The sequence below is a fragment of the Symphalangus syndactylus genome, chromosome 18, assembly GCF_028878055.3.
Source record: "Symphalangus syndactylus isolate Jambi chromosome 18, NHGRI_mSymSyn1-v2.1_pri, whole genome shotgun sequence".
In the NCBI taxonomy this organism is placed as follows: domain Eukaryota; kingdom Metazoa; phylum Chordata; class Mammalia; order Primates; family Hylobatidae; genus Symphalangus; species Symphalangus syndactylus.
In genome coordinates, this window is record NC_072440.2 from 59,310,007 (window position 1) to 59,327,651 (window position 17,645).

At 39.6% G+C, this 17,645-nt stretch overlaps 1 protein-coding gene and 1 long non-coding RNA gene across 4 annotated transcripts in view; one reads left to right on the plus strand and one right to left on the minus strand.

Annotated features, from left to right (window-relative positions):
* The window catches only part of LOC129467737 (uncharacterized), a 92,622-nt gene extending 82,406 nt beyond the window's left edge, over nucleotides 1-10,216 (minus strand). Inside the window, exon 1 of the long non-coding RNA XR_010117113.1 lies at nucleotides 10,062-10,216. This is a non-coding gene — a long non-coding RNA (uncharacterized lncRNA). The remainder of the gene's footprint in view (nucleotides 1-10,061) is intronic.
* A 96-nt stretch (nucleotides 10,217-10,312) lies between these two features.
* The window catches only part of PITPNB (phosphatidylinositol transfer protein beta), a 68,236-nt gene continuing 60,903 nt past the window's right edge, over nucleotides 10,313-17,645 (plus strand). For 2 of the 3 annotated variants that reach the window (XM_055252086.2, XM_063623413.1), the window contains exons 1-2: nucleotides 10,313-10,433; nucleotides 15,245-15,275. In XM_055252086.2, the coding sequence (XP_055108061.1) occupies nucleotides 10,414-10,433; nucleotides 15,245-15,275 (51 nt within the window). In that variant the 5' untranslated portion in view covers nucleotides 10,313-10,413. Of the gene's footprint in view, nucleotides 10,434-10,477; nucleotides 10,504-15,244; nucleotides 15,276-17,645 lie in introns of those variants that run through there. The other variant, XM_063623412.1, reaches the window with a different exon arrangement.

The window sequence follows — 17,645 nt, forward strand, 5'->3', positions numbered from 1 at the left end:
TGGCCAGGTTGGTCTCAAACTCCTGACCTCAAGTGATCCACCTGCCTCGGCCTCCCAAAGTGCTGGGATTACAGGTGTGAGCCACTGTGCTCGGCCAACAATTGACTGTTTTAAAGCAAAATAATGATGTTTTGTGAGATTGTAAAAACAAGAAGAGAGATGAAAGTACACTCTGGTTTCTTACATTTTATGTGAAACAGTTTAATTCCATTTAACCCTTTTTCCATTTGCCCCAAGAATACTTGCCGGTAGCACTTGTAGCTACAGAGTTTACCATGAGCTACCTTTGCCACAAAATATCTCACTTTTATAATTATTGTTGCATTGCTCTAGTAATATTGACTCTGAAAACAAAAGACATCATTCTATTTATAGCATTTTGTTTTTAGTAGTGGTATTTCCATTTATAAAATATAGTAATTCTCAATCACTGAAAATGTCAAATCCTAGAATACATAGCATTCCTATGAGTGATGTTAACGTTGTTCCTGAACAGTTGTTGGCCAAAAATTTGATAAATCCAATTTTTCTGAAATAGATGATTCTAATGATTCACACAATTCTGATGTCAGTTCTATTTAGAAATAACTCCAAGAACAGTTTTTATGTTTTATTTTCACATTGGAAATCAGATTTGCTTCATCTTCAAAAGGCATGTTGATGTAAAATTAAATGAGTGCTGGCAGTGAGCTGCACCTTTTTTTTTTTTTTTTCTAAGAAAAGGGTTAATGGTAGACTGTGGTAAGTTACAGATACATCTTATAAGCTCTACAGTAAACATAAAAAAATTGGTAGATTTAACCCAACCATTTTATAACTATATTAAATATAAATGGCCTAACATTCTACTTAAAAGGTCGAGTATCAGACTAGATTAAAAAGCAAGACCCAACTATATGCTGTGTACAAATTACTATCACTACAATGACAAAAAGGTTAAAAGGAATAACAAGAAACCTACTATGCAAACACAAATCATAAGGAAGCTGAAACTCTACATTAATATCAGGCAAAATAGGCTTCAGAACAAGGAATATTATCAAGGATAAAGGGAAGTATGTCACAATTATAATGAGGATAATTCATCAAAAAGACACAGAAGTCCTACAGGTATAGGGATCTACTAACAAAATCTCAAAATACACAAAGCAAGAACAAACTAGGCTATAAGTTTCAATAAATTTGAAATGATTAAAATCATACAGGGTATATTCTTGGACTGTAACCAAATTAAACTGAAACTTAAAAATGTGGAGAATATTGAAATATTTGGTAATTAATGCTTCCAAATAGTCCAAAGTTAAAAAGAAGAAAATTAGAAAATACTTTGAATTGAATGACAATGAAAACAAAAAATATAAATGCAGCTAAACCAGAACTTAGAGATGAATTTATAGGTTTAAATGCTTATATTTGAGAAGAAAGTCCAAAAGCAATGATATGGGCTTCTATCTTAAAGCTAAAAGTAGAAAAAATTAAACCAAAACTAACTAGGCAGAGGTAAGTAATAAAAGGCAAAAATCAATCAAATTGAAAATAAGTAGAGAAAAATCAAAGAACGTGGTAAAAACATCTATCCAATTGGTAAACTTTCTCTACATGGGCTGGTGGGAAAAAAAGATCAATAAACTGATTTCACCACTTATAGCAACAGTATTAGAGTTCTTAACCAGTGCCATAAAGGAAAAGAATAAAAATCATAAATATTGGAAAAAAACATGAAACTGTCTTTACTCAGAGATTGTTATATAGAAAATCTTATAAAACACACAAAACACTCTTATAACTAATGAGTCCAGCAAGGGGAATAAACAAGAATCAAGTCTATCTTTACATATTATCAGTACTTGAGGAATTTTTAAAAATTACCTTTTTATAAAAAAAAACACAAAATACTTAAGGATAAAGCAAAATATTTGCAAAGCCTATACCCTGTAAGCTACAAAATGCTGCCAAGAGCCGAGAAACATTGAAGATCTAAATAAATGAAGAGATATACCATTTATAAAGATTCAATATTGTTAAGACGCCAATTCTTCCCAATTGTTCTATAGATTGAATGAAAGTCCCATAAAAATTCCACCAGGGTTCTTTTTTAAACAAATTAATGAAATGAAATCCTAGAAGAGCCAAAACAATTTTGAAAATGCAGAAACTGGAGGAAATAAACCACCTGATTTCAAGACTTACTATATAGCTATAGTAATCAAAACAGTGTGGTATTACATAAACATATTGATCAATGGAACAGAATACTCTCCTGAAATAGATCCGCAAACATACAGTCAACTGATTTTCAACAAATGAGTGAAGGAAATGTCTTTTTAATAACGGGGGCTACAATTGGATATACATATGCAAAAAAAAAAAAATCAAACTTGATTCTTACCCCACATATATACCGAAACTTATTTGAAATGGCTCACAGACCTAAACGTGACAGCCAAAACTTTAAAACTTGTAGAAGAAAACATAGTAAAATAAGAATCTTTGTGCTTCTGGGTTAGGCAAAGATTTCTCAGGAAGTACACAGAAAGCATGAACCATAAAACAAAATGAGAAACTAGACTTCATCAGAACTTAAAATTTCTGCTGTTGAAATATACCACTAAGATGAAAAGGCAAGCAGCGGACTGGGAGGAAATACTCATAACGCAAACATCTGAGAAAGGACTTATAAGTAGGATATTCAAACAACTCTTCCAACTCAAAAACAGAAAAAGAACAATTTCAAAATGGGCAAGAGTTGAATAGTTACCTGACAAAAGATGTACAAATGACCAAAAAGTACATGGAAAAAGTGCTCAACATCATTAGTTTTCAGAGAACTGCAACTTTAACTACAATGAGATACCACATTTCCACCAGAGTGGCTAAAATGTGTTGATGAGGATGTGGAGTAACTGGATTCTCACACATTGCTGCTGGGAATGCAAAATGGTACCACCACTTTGTAAATTGTTGGCCACTTCTCCCAGAGTCAAACATACACTTACCTTATAATCCAAGAGAAATGAAAACATATATCCACAGAAAGACTTCTATACATCTAGTTCATGGCAACTTTATCATGACCAAAAACTGTATAGCACTGAAAAATCCATCACTAGGTAAACGGATAAAAAACTTCTGGTATATCCACACAAAGGAATACCACTGAGCAATGAAAAGGACTGAATGGCACACATTCAGGAATCTCAGAACCATTATGCTAGAAGAAGATAACAAAAAGCACTATATGATAAATGATATGAAACTCTACAGAAGTCTGAGTATACCTTTAACAAAACCCTACAGCTGTACACTTCAAATAGGTGCATTTTATATGTAAGTTATAGCTTGGTAAAGTTAACATTTTCTGCATATTAGAGGACATAAGATTTCTCCTCTTTAAAATAGGGACAATAATATCTACATCATATGTTGTTGTGATGAGTAAATGAATTAGGATTAGTTCATACAAAACACTTAAGGCTTGTCTGGCATATAATAAAAACAAATTAAATGTTAGCAGGATAACTGCAAGACAAAGTCACTATAACCAGTGGTTCTCAACTTAGGGCAATTGTGCCCCCCAGGAGAAACTAGGCAATGTCTGGAAACATTGCTGATTGTCATGACTGGAGGGGTACTACCGGCACCTGGCCAATAGAGGCCAGGGATGTTGCTAAACATCCTACAAAGCATAGAACAGCCTACACAGCAAAGAATAATCTGACCCAAAATGTCAATACAACAGAGGTTCAGAAACCCATTTATTGAAGAAAATAAGTGACAGAACAATCCACAGATGGAAAAGAAATATTCCAAGTGCACATAATCAACATGGAATTCAAATCCAGAATGTGTAGGTGTGTGTGTGTGTGTGTGTGTGTTGGTGGTGGTGCAAAAGTAATTGCATTTTTGGACCATTAATTTTAAATCATTATAACTAGGCTCAAACACATCTTTATTAATCAAAATAGGAACCATTACAATCAACACGTTTTTGCCAACAAGAAATAAATTTTTTCCTGCAGCATAAACATCCGTGCTTCTGGATTCAACAAACTCTTGGAAAGCATTTTTCTGCATCCTGCTGGTGTGGAAGCATTTCACCTGCAAAAAGTTGTCAAGATGCTTCAAGAAGTGGTAGTTGGTTGGCAAGAAGTCAGGTGAATCTGGCAGATGAGGCAAAATTTCATAGACCATTTCTTTCAACTTCTGAAGCACTGGTTGTGCAACATGCAGTTGGGTATTATGGAGAAGAACTGGGACCTGCTAGGCGCAGTGACTCACACCTGTAATCCCAGCACTTTGGGAGGCTGAGGCGGGTGGATCACTTGAGGTCAGGAATTCGAGACTAGCCTGGCCAACATGGTGAAACCCTGTTTCTACTAAAAATACAAAAATTAGCCAGGCATGGTGGCAGGTGCCTGCAATTTGAGGTACTCGGAGGGCGAGGGAGAACTGTTTGAACCTGGGAGGCAGAGGTTGCAGTGAGCTGAAATTGAACTACTGCACTCCAGCCTGGGTGACAGAGTAAGACTATGTCTCAAAAAAAAAAAAAAAAAAAAAAAAAAGAATTGGGCCCTTTCTGTGGATCTATGCCAGCTGCAGGTGTTGCAGTTTTCGGTGCACCTCATCCATTTGCTGAGCATAGTTCTCTGATGTAATGGTTTTGCTGGGATTCAGAAAGTTGTAGTGGATCAGACTGGCAGCAGAACACCAAACAGTGACCATGACCTTTTTTTGGTGCAAGTTTGGCTTTGGGAAGTGCTTTTCAGCTTCTCAGTCCAACCACTGAGCTGGTCATCACTGGTTGTCATATAAAATCCACTTTTCGTTGCACGTCACAATCTGAGAAATGGTTTGTTATTGTTGCACAGATGACGACACTTCAAAATGACGATTTTAAAAATTTTTGCTCAGCTCATAAGGCACCCACTTACTGAGCTTTCTCACCTTTCCAATTTGCTTCAAATGCCAAACGACCATAGAATGGTAGACGTTGAGTTCTTAGGCAACTTCCTCTGTAGTTGTAAGAGGATCAGCTTTGACAATTGCTCTCAATTAGTTGTTGTCAACTTCCAATGGCCGGCCACTGTGTTCCTCACATTCAAGGCTCTAGTCTCCTTTGCAAAACTTCTTGAATCACAGCTGCCCTGTATGTTCGTTAGTAGTTCCTGGGCCAAACGCGCTGTTCATGTTTCGAGTTGTCTCTGCTGCTTTATGACCCATTTTGAACTCAAATAAGAAAACGCTTGAAGTTGTTTTTTGTCTAATATAATTTCCATAGTCTAAAATAAATATAAACAGCAAGTAATAAGTCATTAGCAAAAAAACAAAGTGAGAAATGCCCATTAAAATGATGTATAACATAACCACATTTAAGAAGGTTTAAGAGGGTATTCCAGTATCAAATGACAAATTTCAACAATGCAAAAACCTCAATTACTTTTGCACCATCCTAATATACCCTACAAATCAAAAAGAAAAGAACAAGACCAACAGGAAAAGAAAAAGAAGGAAGAATGAGACTAAGACCAGAAAACAAAACATCCTCAACCTGCAAGGAATGCAAAGTGAACACAAGAGTTTTAAAACCAATAAACTGACAAAAAATAAAAATTCTGACAATATTACATGTTGGTGATAACACAGAAGAACAAGAACCTGTATTATACACAACAGACAAAAGGTAATTATGGCCAATATGTATACACGCATGAATGCACTTATACATTCTTATGCATGTATTAGAATAACAAATAATGAATAAACATAGTGGTTACTCTACAGATTGATACCTTCAATTACTGTTCCTGCTTTTTGTAAGCTTTTAAATGGTTCCCATTCACTGAACACTTATGTATCCAGTAAACTAGATAACATAGGTGCTTTATATACCCCATATATGTTAGTTCTTAAATCTGTTGCAGATATTAATAGTCCTCTTTTTTCAGATGTGTAAAACTGAGTTTCAGTGTAAACTGAATCTCTTGAGAGATTGTCATTTTCTCAAGGTTCAGAACAGTAAGTGGCAGAGTAAGTGCAGGATTGAGGCTAGGGTCTTTCTGCTCCAAAGCCTAACCCTATACATCCCAGAGTGATACAATATTATAACCTACGCCCTGATATTTAACAAAATTAAAGCATTCTTGGGAATACTTCTAGTTTTCATAGAAAGATCCTCAATCAAGATCATTCTGGAATGTGCAGAAGATAAAAAGAAATGGGATGGCAAAATGCAGAGAAAGCAAGGCAAACGAAAGCTACAAACCTCTCCCCTAGATAAATGTACACGTGAGCCAGGAGCGGTGGCTCACGCCTGTAATCCCAGCACTTTGGGAGACCAAGGCAGGTGGATCACCTGAGGTCGGGCGTTCAAGATCAGCCTGACCAACATAGTGAAACCTCGCCTGCACTAAATACAAAAGAAATTTAGCCGGGCATGATGGCAGGTGCCTGTAATCCCAGTTACTCGGGAGGCTGAGGCAGGAGAATAGCTTGAACTCAGGAGGCGGAGGTTGCAGTAAGCCGAGATCGTGCCATTGCACTCCAGCCTGGGCAACAAGAGCAAAACTCTGTCTCAAAAAAAAAAAAAGAAAAAAAGAAAAAAAAACAGGGCCAGGCACCGTGGCTCACACCTGTAATTCCAGCACTTTGGGAGGCCAAGGCAGGTGGATCACCAGGTCAGGAGATTGAGACCATCCTGGCTAACACGGTGAAACCCCATCTCTACTAAAAATACAAAAAATTAGCCGGGCATGGTGGCGGGCACCTGTAGTCCCAGCTACTTGGGAGGCTGAGGCAGGAGAATGGCGTGAACCCGGGAAGCGGAGCTTGCAGTGAGCTGAGATCGCGCCACTGCACTCCAGGCTGGGCAACAGAGCGAGACTCCAACTCAAAAAAAAGTAAAAAAAATAAATGTACACAGTACACAGACATGAAATTATGTATATAATTTCCGTGGTTCACAAATTAACTGGGAGCCCCAACGACAGGCCTTTCTTCAGATTCCAGGTAAAGAACGGCTACTTTAGGGGTAAATTCAATTATAATATTTAAGTGACCAAATTTCTTTGACCAGAGTTATGCTATCAGCTAGTGCATAAGCGTTTCACACACACTGCTCATGTTCAGAAATCTTTGTTTGCCTCAGTAAAATTTACCATAATTCTTACTGAAATAAGCTCTTTGCTCTAGAAGTACATACAAGGGAAGTAATGAGATTGGTAGACATATAACACTGGTAGAATTAGTTTAACTGAACATCTGTGTAAAGGCTACCTTTGAGAGTTCGAAGATAGAACAAGGAACATCACACTAAAAGAAAAAAAGAGGTTGGCTCCTTTTTGTATCTATAGACAATTACTAGTAAAACTTACATCCCACTTCATACACTATTTGCAAAAATGCACCATAGGGTTCAACATCTTCAGCTGTCATACAAGAAAATGTCACACAACAGGGGCGTTAATCCATTAGTCTATTTTTTTCACTTGTATTTGTCTTTTTCTTTATATGTCTTTCTTTCTCATTTTGGGCGTTGGTTCCTGTCTTTCCTATTCTCTAGTCCCGCTCATAATTCTTTCATTCTGCCATTTTTATCCTGTAAATAGATGTAATGTAGGATTATTTTGTTATACAGATTTCGTTTTCCAGCAACCTAGTCTTTCCGTCAATAAATACATCTAAACTGGTTACTTTATCTATCCTTGTTTCTCAGTTGAGTATTTTAACATGAATCTTTTGATTGCGACAAAGATACACTGCCCGACCAAACTTTAGTCAAGCCTAGGCTTATCTGTGCAACAGTTATAAAATCTAGTTTTAACAAGAACCTCCCCAATCCTTGGTATCTGTTCCTCATCCTCCACCATTCCCCAGATGATGTCTGATCACGTCTTCAGCAAGAATTACGTTAGGTTACTTTAGCCAGAATCTCCCTGATGTATCCTCTTAATAATTTTCCATCCACTGATTGCCCTAACCCCAACCATCTTGCTCCTTGGCTATAAATTCTCACTTGCCCATGCTATGTTCAGATTTGAGCCCAATCTCTTTACCCCACTACAAAATCCCATTACAGTGGTCCGTATACTTATTTCGAAGGTCCTGAATAAAGTCTGCCTTACTATACTTGAACAAGTATCATCATCAAATAATTTTTTTAAATAGGAAAGGGAGGCACCGTCTATATTGTATACTGGTTTGGAGGTATGCTCCATCCAGCATACTGTCTCGTTTATTTCACAAACATCTGAGTACTATCTATGAGAAGAATTGTGTTACGCAGACAAAAGAACTAGTGAACAGTTGTGGGAGACTTCAAAAATTAGAGAAATTAAGTAAAATGTCCTCATGTTTCTTAATGATAAAGCATGTCAACCATAAATTTATCTGCAACGTTTAAAAAGTTGTATTTTTCAACAAGCATAACATGTGGGGAGAGATTACAACATACAATGACTCCATACCACATAAATTTGGCAATTAATTTTAATATTGCCTCCTTAGATTTTAAAGAACACTCCCTAAGCATACAGATTTATAGTATTCAATCCCTCAATTTTTCTAAATATCTTCTAGAATTTGACTTTAGTCTCCTTTCCATAATTGAGAACAATTATTTGTTATAAAGATGGTTTTCACGCCCTAACTTAACTTTCATCTAGGAAATTAGCGAAATAAATGGACCAGACTTTGAAGTTTTTAAAATCTGGATTTGAAACCTGGCTCTGCAAACAAGCTAGTACAAGTCACTTAACATAGCTCCCTGAATCTCATTTTATTCCCCCTCGTAAAGCATGCTAAAATACGTCTCATAATGTTCTAAGGGTGAAATGAGATAAAATATCTCCATTACTTAGCACAGTACTTGGCATAAAATCCAATGTCCAATCAACGAAGCGGATCCTAAGCTTCTCAACTCTTGCCAAGAAAGAGGGTGTATTTCCTTAATTCTCTGCCCTCACAATAACTAGTACTATTCACACATAAGAGAAACTCGGTGACTCCCAGGGACTGCCTTAGGAGAAAGTTTCTGGAAGTTTTGACATTCCAGAAACTTTCTCCTAAGGCAGTCCCTGGGAGTCACTGAGTCAGTTCATTTCCATCATTTTTTTCGAGGCAGCCCTGACTCCACAGATGTATTCCAGTATCAGATACAGCAGATGTTTATACAAAAATGTTTTCGTGATATTTTAATCGTCTTAATAACCTTTCAACAGGTTCTCATGGTTCTTAGAAGACAAATTCTTTACTATGGCCTAGTGATCCAGTTGGTCCCAGCTCATTTCCGCCCTCAGGATGTTCTGGCCACATCTGCCCTCTAGCTGATCCTTAAATAAATACCCTAAGCTTATTCCATCCTCGGGTCCTATTTCCTTCCAACTGGAATGCTTCTCTCACATCCTAACAGGCTAGGCTCAAACACCGCCTCCTAAGACAGCCCTTGTCTTGAGTCCTCTGCCTCTCCCAGTACTCCACTGTATTCATAGTATAGCACTTCCCCAACACCCCAAATTCTCCCTGCTTTCTTTCCAAGTGAGTTGTCTCCTCTAGGCTGTGAGCTTCTTGAGAACGGGGACTGTGTCTGCTTCTAGATGCATCCCCACTGCCTAGAACCGTGTCTGGCACAGAGCAAGCCAGTGACCTCCGGGCTGCGGCTTTGAGGCCCACGGCGCTTTCGCTGTAACTGCGCGAACCAACTCCTGAACAGCCCCCTTTCCTGGGTCTCGAGGCCAAGCGCCTCTTCTCCCCCAGACGGCCTTCGTCGGGAGTGCTGGCCGCTCATCCTGCCGAGTCACAGGTGAGGTTTAGGATTCGCCGCCGCGGTGGACCTCCAAGAGACCGCGAAGCAGGTGAACGTCCTCCCGCGGAACCTGAGCTGCCAAGGGCTGCGGAGGGGAACAGAGGCTGGCGTCGGCTGCCTCCAGAACCTGTCAGGAGTCTTTTATGTGGACTATGGAGGTGAGGTGTCGGTCAAGGAGGTGGGCCCTGGCTCAGAGCAGTAAGAGAGAGCAGAAAACCGGTCACCGCAAAACGGCTTCCAAAGAACCAACTGGAAAACTCACCGGAAAGCGTAGGCTGCCCAGACGCCCCGAGGGACCAAAGCTGAAGGGAGGAGCCCTCGTAAACAGACAAGAGTGCGCGCGCCGAGCTTGCGCAGCCGCAGTAGAAGTCGCACGCTCTTCGGCGGGCTGCGCAACCGCAGTGGAGGCCTCGTGTGCCCGGGGTGGGGCACGAAACTGGGCGGAGCTAGGCCCCCTCGCGCGCTGACGCGACTGGTCGCGGCGGAAGGGTGTAGGCACGCAGGCGCGATGGTGGCTCGGGGGCAGGGAGGCGGGGCCGCGCAGGCGCTGTGAGAGGCGGTAGCGGCGGCGGCGGCGGTGGTATCGGCGGCAGCTGTGAGGGGGTTCCGGGAAGATGGTGCTGATCAAGGAATTGTGAGTGGGTCCGTGGGTGCGAGCGAGGCCGTGGGACGGCAGTGATGAAAGATTTGTTGATGGAGAAGTGGCAGGATATTCCTAAATCGGAGTCAGCCCTGTGTCAGCCCCTCCCTGCGGGCGCCCCCTCCCTCCGACACGCGCTCCCGGCCCCCTCGAAGCCCCTTAGCGAGTGCGCCCCTCGGCCCTCCAGGCATTGCCGTGGTAACACGGCCTCTCCCTTCCCCGGGGCGAAGGCAGCTGGGTCCCGGCCCGAGCGCATGGCTCGGGAAGGCGCGGCCAGGAGTTTCCGCTGGGACCCGCCTTCTCCCCAACCCCCCACCCCCAGGCTGGTTCTGGGCCCACCCCCAGGCCCGCCGGTGGGAAAGAGCCGCAGTCCGAGGGTGGGAGAGGCACGTTGGTTCTGACTGATTTGTCGTCCGGGGTGGAGTCCGCTGGTAACCAGCGGGAGATGGGCTTGCCGGTTGAAGGCAGCCCTCGTGTGAGGACTCGCGGTGGGACGTTGGCGCCCTGAAGTTCGTGGTGGAGCCGGGAATCCGGAAAGCCTCTGCTCTGCTGGGCAGCTCCGTTGACTTGACGGGAGAGCCTTTTCTCTTTCTGGTTTCCGCATGTTTTAAGATGAGTTGACATACCGGGCCCCACCTACTTTCTTAGAAGTTAACACGTGGTCTGTCAAATGGAGGGATTTCGAGGTGCATCCGACCGGCCAAGTGATTTTGTTGAAAAGTCACGGCTTTTCCCACTGGCAAGGACTGTGAACATTAGGGAAATCTGCTTGCCTTTGAATGTTCGCCTGTCACAGCTGGTTCGTATCGTCAGCATCCTTTGGGCAGCTAGGGAGGTCGAGTATGGCCCATTCGTTGGTTTTCAAATTCTTCTTTTTAAATTCTTAGAAATATTTTTGGCTTAATTTAGCTTTCTTCAGACACCTTATTTTTAGTATTCTTAAACGTCCTTTAAAAAGTCACTGATGTCACCTCTCTGAGACTTCATACCTCCCAAAGACTCCCTGTCTCACCCAGAATAAAAGTCAAAGCCTCTGCAACAGCTACAAGGCTTTACCCTTTTTTTCCTGCCCTGATCTCATGTACTACCTCTCTCTTGCCCATTCCATCTTCGCAAGCTTCCTTGTTCTTCCTCTACTACTCTAGAAAAAAGTTCAGTTCAAGGCCTTTCCACCTGCTTTTGTTCCCTTTGCTTGAAGTGTTCTTCCCTTGGTGCACTAACTCACCTCCTTCCAGGTCTTTGCTCAGACATCACCTTCTCAGGGAATCCCTTTCTGAAGACCTAATTGTAGTTCCCACTATTTGGGGTGGTATTTGCCTTCCCTGCTTTATCGGTCTCCATAGTGCTTATCACCATCCAACATGCAATACAATGTATTATTAATTTTTTTCTACTAGTTGTATTCTCTTTTTACATGTAAGGGCCATGAGTTTGTTTTGCTCACTCTCATATCCCCAGTTTTTAGAATAGTCCCTCGCATGTAATAGGTGCTCAGTAAATATTTGTTAATGAATTGATGAAAAATAGTAACGTGGGTCAGTGACAGGGATTTTGAGAAGAGACATTTTGCCTTTTGTTGGTAGAGTGAAAATTCGCAATTAAAGCTTATTTATAGTACTGAATATTGGGTTTATATAAAACTTTTCTTCAAAGTCGTTTATACAGTGTATCAAACCAAGTGTTCATTACTCTGACTTCTATATGATGTGGGTAGATGGGTGGCAAACACTAAAACAAATGGAGAAAATAAGAAAGAAGGAAATTGACTTGGCCTAAGTTACACAGCAAGTTGAGTTGCAGAACTGATTTTAAATAGATCTAGTCATTTTTCTTTCATTGGAGTATTTCCTCCCTCCAAAAATGTTACAGACACACAGTATTCAGTAGATCCCTTTGACAGTATGTGAGTAGTATGAAGCTAACTCTTGGAAAGCAGTTCCTATTGGGAATTTGCGCACTGTGCTTTTTGCAAACATTTGCTTTCATTATGAAGATTTAAATGTACCCAGATAATGAATGTTGACTCATGCCCAAAGTCTAATTATTTTTCCCAAAGAGTTATAAATTAAGTTTCTTGATGTTAACTCTTTATGTGTATCTCCCCTAGATTTTTTTTTCCTCCTAGACTTTTTGAAGGTAGGAGCTGTTTCTTAAGTAATTTGAGTATCTAGCACAGCATCTAGTCCTAACATGCTCTGAAGTATTCAGTGTTGTTCAATGAAAAATTGATACTTACTCTCAAGTCAACTTTCTAAAATTCTTGTTGGTTAGGAGCAATGAATAGCTTATTCCTATGTGAAGATATTGGTAACTAAAATACTTTGGCAAATGTTTGTTGTCTTACAAAATTCTTTTTTATTTTTTGTTTTTTTTGAGGCGGAGTCTCACTCTTTTGCCCAGGCTGGAGTGCAGTGGCATGATCTCTGCTCACTGCAACCTCCGCCTCCCAGGTTCAAGCGATTTCCTACCTCAGCCTCCCAAGTAACTGGGACTACAGGCGCACGCCACCATGCCCGGCTAAGTTTTTTGTATTTTTAGTAGAGACAGGGTTTCACCCTGTTGGCCAGGCTGGTCTGGAACTCCTGACCTCAGGTGATCCGCCCACAAAGTGCTGGGATTACAGGTGTGAGCCACCGTGCCTGGCCCTCTATTTTTTTATAAGAATTAAAATGTTAGAAATGACTTTCGAGGTGGGCTGTTTCCCTTCAGGTTATTATTTAAGCAGTAGATGAAGTTACCATTAATGTAAAGTCCTGGTTTTAAACAATTAGTTACTGATTCCATTTGGAAATTATTTTTATGAGGATTTTCAGACATTTGAACATTTTCGATTGGCACTAAAAGTTGAATATTGCTTTTAGAATAACAACAGAAAATCAAAGCCTATATGTTCCTTTTCCCTTTTACTTGTTAAGCAAATCTTGAAGAACTTACTTGACTCATTGTTCTGAATGTCTTAATCAGTCACTTTCGTTTTTTGAAAGAAATTTCCTTGAAAGTGTTCTTAAATAAAAATAGGGATCTTCCTGTTAGTGAGTGTAAAATTACTCAGCAGTGATTCTTTGGTTTTGTGAAACTTCAGGGAAGACTGACTCTTCCTTCTCTATCCCTTCCTTCCATTCCCTCTGCAGTCCATCATCTTGGTTCAGGCCTTTGTGACAGTTCTTGCCTAGCCTCCCAAAAGATAGCTTTCCCCACTTCTCCTGCTTGTCAGTGTTTTTAACCACCTGCAGATGACTTCTTCAGGTCAGCTGTACTTGTCACTTACCTCTTGGACCAACCTTTTGGGATTCCTTATTGCCTAATGAATTTAATGGATTTCTTACCATAGTATTCCAGGTCCTGATAATCTGCTCCCAACCTATAGCTTTCTAGTTTCCCCTCCCCTATTTTATGCTCTGGGACAGTGAGCAAGTTAGCGTGTACTGAGAAGAGAACTAAAATGATTGGGAATTTTTAGGTATGGAAGGACTTACAAGAAGTTTATTCTTGATGGAGAGTAGAAATTAGTGACCATTGTGAGTTTGTGAGTGTTCATTGTTTTTGAATCACCATTATCAGAAAGACAAAGAGTGGTGAGTAACTCAGTAGTCAAAGGGGAGGGAGTAACAGACATGTTGTACATGTTGGAGATTGAAGTAATGTGAACATTCAGGCATAGATGTTTGAGGAGAGTAGGGAGAAAGGAGTAGGTGGAAAGTGTAGCTGGAATGCAAACTAGATATAATCTGGGTTGTATTACTGTCTTCATACTTACGAATAAGAAATACTAATAAAAAAGAATGCCTAGGCCAAAAAGATTGTCACTAATACAGTCAATAAGCTAAATGACTCTTACTGCAAGAAAAAAATAAAAATTATAGCTGAAAAGAAATTGGAATGAGGAAAACTATTGAAAATTTTCCATAAAATGACAGGTAAGATTAGGAAAGTATGAGAAGGATCGTATACCCCCATCCCCCAAAAAAGGAAGTTGCTGTCTTGGAACCAACTATAATTATGAGACCATGGATATACAGGGATGGTCTTGGTTTTCAGGATTTATGGTGGAAATAAGGACTCTCCTTATAAAATCTAGAGATAAGATGGAATATTTTGATAAAATAATATACCATGATACTGTTTTTGGACTTTTAAGACTGCTTGCAATGGAGCTATAATGACATCTTTTTGGTATATACAATAAGAAACTCTTGGACAGGACCAAACACATGTCAACCTTATATTGTATATATGCTGGTAGGGAGGTTCAAGTAGTTTCCATAGTAAAATTTTTCTTACTAATTCTACACGACTCCTTATTTTTATCTTAGTAAACTTGAGGAATAATTGAATAGTGGGGGAACAGTTTCTGGAAGCATTTATTCAATGAGATTCAAGACACGTATTCTGTAAGAAGCATCATGAAAACAAAATGCACAGTATATAGGTGGAGAATGAAACCATACTAAAAATTTAGTCAGGGCAACCTGACCAGACAATCTACAAATAATACATTCTGTACCTTGCAATTTTCAATGTTGAGTTTTCTCTTTTTTCTTTACTCAAGAATCTCTGCAGCTGCTGTTTGGGGTCCTGGGAACACTAAATGCAAATGATCATTGAGACCCAAGAATGATAGTTTTAGTTCCCCAGTTACGGTGTAGGCATTGCAAAGACCCTCTTCCATAAATGACACCCTTGTATTTTTTTATTTAAGAGACCTGTCTCTGTTATCATTGGATTTAAGATAAAACCTCTTCAGAGATCTGTGTTTAAAGCTATTTCATATGTAATATATATATTTTTTTCTTTTGTCTTTTTAGCCGTGTGGTTTTGCCATGTTCTGTTCAGGAGGTAAGTTTTTCTTGCTTCTGCATCATTTTATTGGTATATGTACTGTACTTTGATATGTTGCTGTAAACTCACATTTTCATAGTATTGATTTACCTTTTCATTCCACCTTATGTGACAAAATTAATCATATGAATGATAGTTGCAATGAATTGCAAAATGAATTAAATGAATGATAATGAATTTCTTGCTACACTGCCTTGTTTTGGAAGAGTCTAAAAAATGTAGTTTAACCTCCTGTCTAGTGCAGGAATTCTTTCTGCAACATCCCAGAGAAATGAGGCTCCAGCCTAAACTTAAGTACTTTAAGGTTAAGTAGCATGCTACTTAGAGAAGCAGCCTACTTTACTGTTGGACATTTTAAACATTTGTGTTTGAACCAAAATCTGCTTTTCCTATAATGCTTGACTCTTGTTTACAGTTTATCCCATTTGAGCAATGGGAAATAAGCCTGTTCTGTCTTGCAGTGGTTAATCCTTCAGGTTTTCTGATGGCAGCTCTCCCCTCCAGCGAACCCCATCCCCCCACAAGCACTTTTATTTCATCTTAGAAAGTCTGAAGATTAAACATTCCCAACACATTCACTTGGCTTAATACAGCATGATATGTAGACTTCCTACCAGCTGGTTCTATTACTATATGTGTTGTAATTGTTGATCTGAACTGAAAACAGTATTCCAGACATGGTATGACCAGCACATGACTGTAAGAGCTTATTGTTTTCCTCAGTCTGGACATGATACAGAAATATATCACCTTTTCAGAACTTGCATGTCCTGCAGTTATAGCCATGTGTATTGTAGCCAAGAATGAAGATAAGAGCAGAAACAGCTTCTGAGAAATCAAGATATATATAGCAAAACCCATAAAACCCTCTAGGCTCTTCTGTAACTTGCACACAGTTCCCATTTGCTCAGTTATCTGGTTTTCCTGGAGCTGACAGTAGATTAGAAGCAGTGACTTGGAAGTGGGACAAAACAAACTGATAACCTAAGAAGTGACAGCTGACAGAAGACAGAAAGAAATGCAGGAAGTGAAAAAGAGTAGCTGTCTGGCACTGTTTAGTGTAGGCTTGAACACAGTTGTATATATCTCAGGAGGATTCACTGTATTAAAACACTCCAGAGAAGCTAGGCACCCTATTCTCTATTTGCACAATTGATTGTTTGAAGTTGAATGTGGAAATTGACATTTGTTTCTGTTAGACTTTTTCTTTTGATTTCAGCTGGTCGAATCAGCTTGTCGAAATCTTTTTGAGTCTTGGTATTGTCACTGAAAATACTGTTCTCGCCCCTTTTTTTTTTTGGAGATGGAGTCTCGCTCTGTCGCCCAGGCTGGAGTGCAGTGTTGCGATCTCAGTTCTCTGCAACCTCCGCCTCCTGGGTTCAAGCAATTCTCCCTGCCTCAGCCTCCCTAGTAGCTGGGATTACAGGCACCCGCCACTGCACCTGGCCAATTTTTGTATATTTAGTAGAGACCAGGTTTCACCATATTGATCAGGCTGGTCTCAAACTCCTGACCTCAAGTGATCCCAAAGCCTTGGGATTACAAGCATGAGCCACTGTGCCAGGCCTATATGCACATTTTTAAAACATGCCTTCTGTGTCTATTTCTTATTCTTTTTTTAAAATTTTTTATTCTTAAAAAAGGAGAATGAGAGAAACCTAAGTAGCATGCCATGAAATGCCAGTCCATTAACCTTTTTTTTGGATACAGTTCATTTGAATTTTATTATTGTGTGTTCCTGACCAAAATGAAATTTATCTTTTGACTTAGACTCATTTTAGTCCTGTTTTAGAATATGATAGTGTTTAAAAGTACATGTTGAAGGTATTTAAGGATTGTGGCATTATTAGACTAACCCTAGGGTTGTATCATGCAAAGCCGAAAGAAGAAATACAGTCCTCTCTGCAGGCCCTACAGAAATTTATTTTGGGAGCATTTAAGAAATATGTTTGGTTTCAACTTCCCAAACACTTACAATTGAGTAAGAGTGTGTGTGTGGGTGTGTTTTTAAATTTAACTAATAGGCAAGATAGCATCATCTCTCCATGTGATTTATAGATATGAATGTTTACTGAGCTTAAACTACCTGTTGTTTTGGTCCCTCACATAAAATGTTAGTTTTGAAATTACAAGTTCTTAGAGGTAGATTTTTGTAGCTTTTCTTTGAAAATATGCTTATAAAGAAGAATTACACTTCTTCAAGCTGTTTTCATTAGAAGGAAGAAATTTAGCCAAATTTGAAGTGATGGAAGATAGTGCCACGGTTGGGTCACTGTAACAAATTAGAACACAAGAAATTTTTCCAACATTTGTTGGAACTAGCGACTCCAGATTGGCGTAGAAAATACAGTTGACTTACAGGTATCG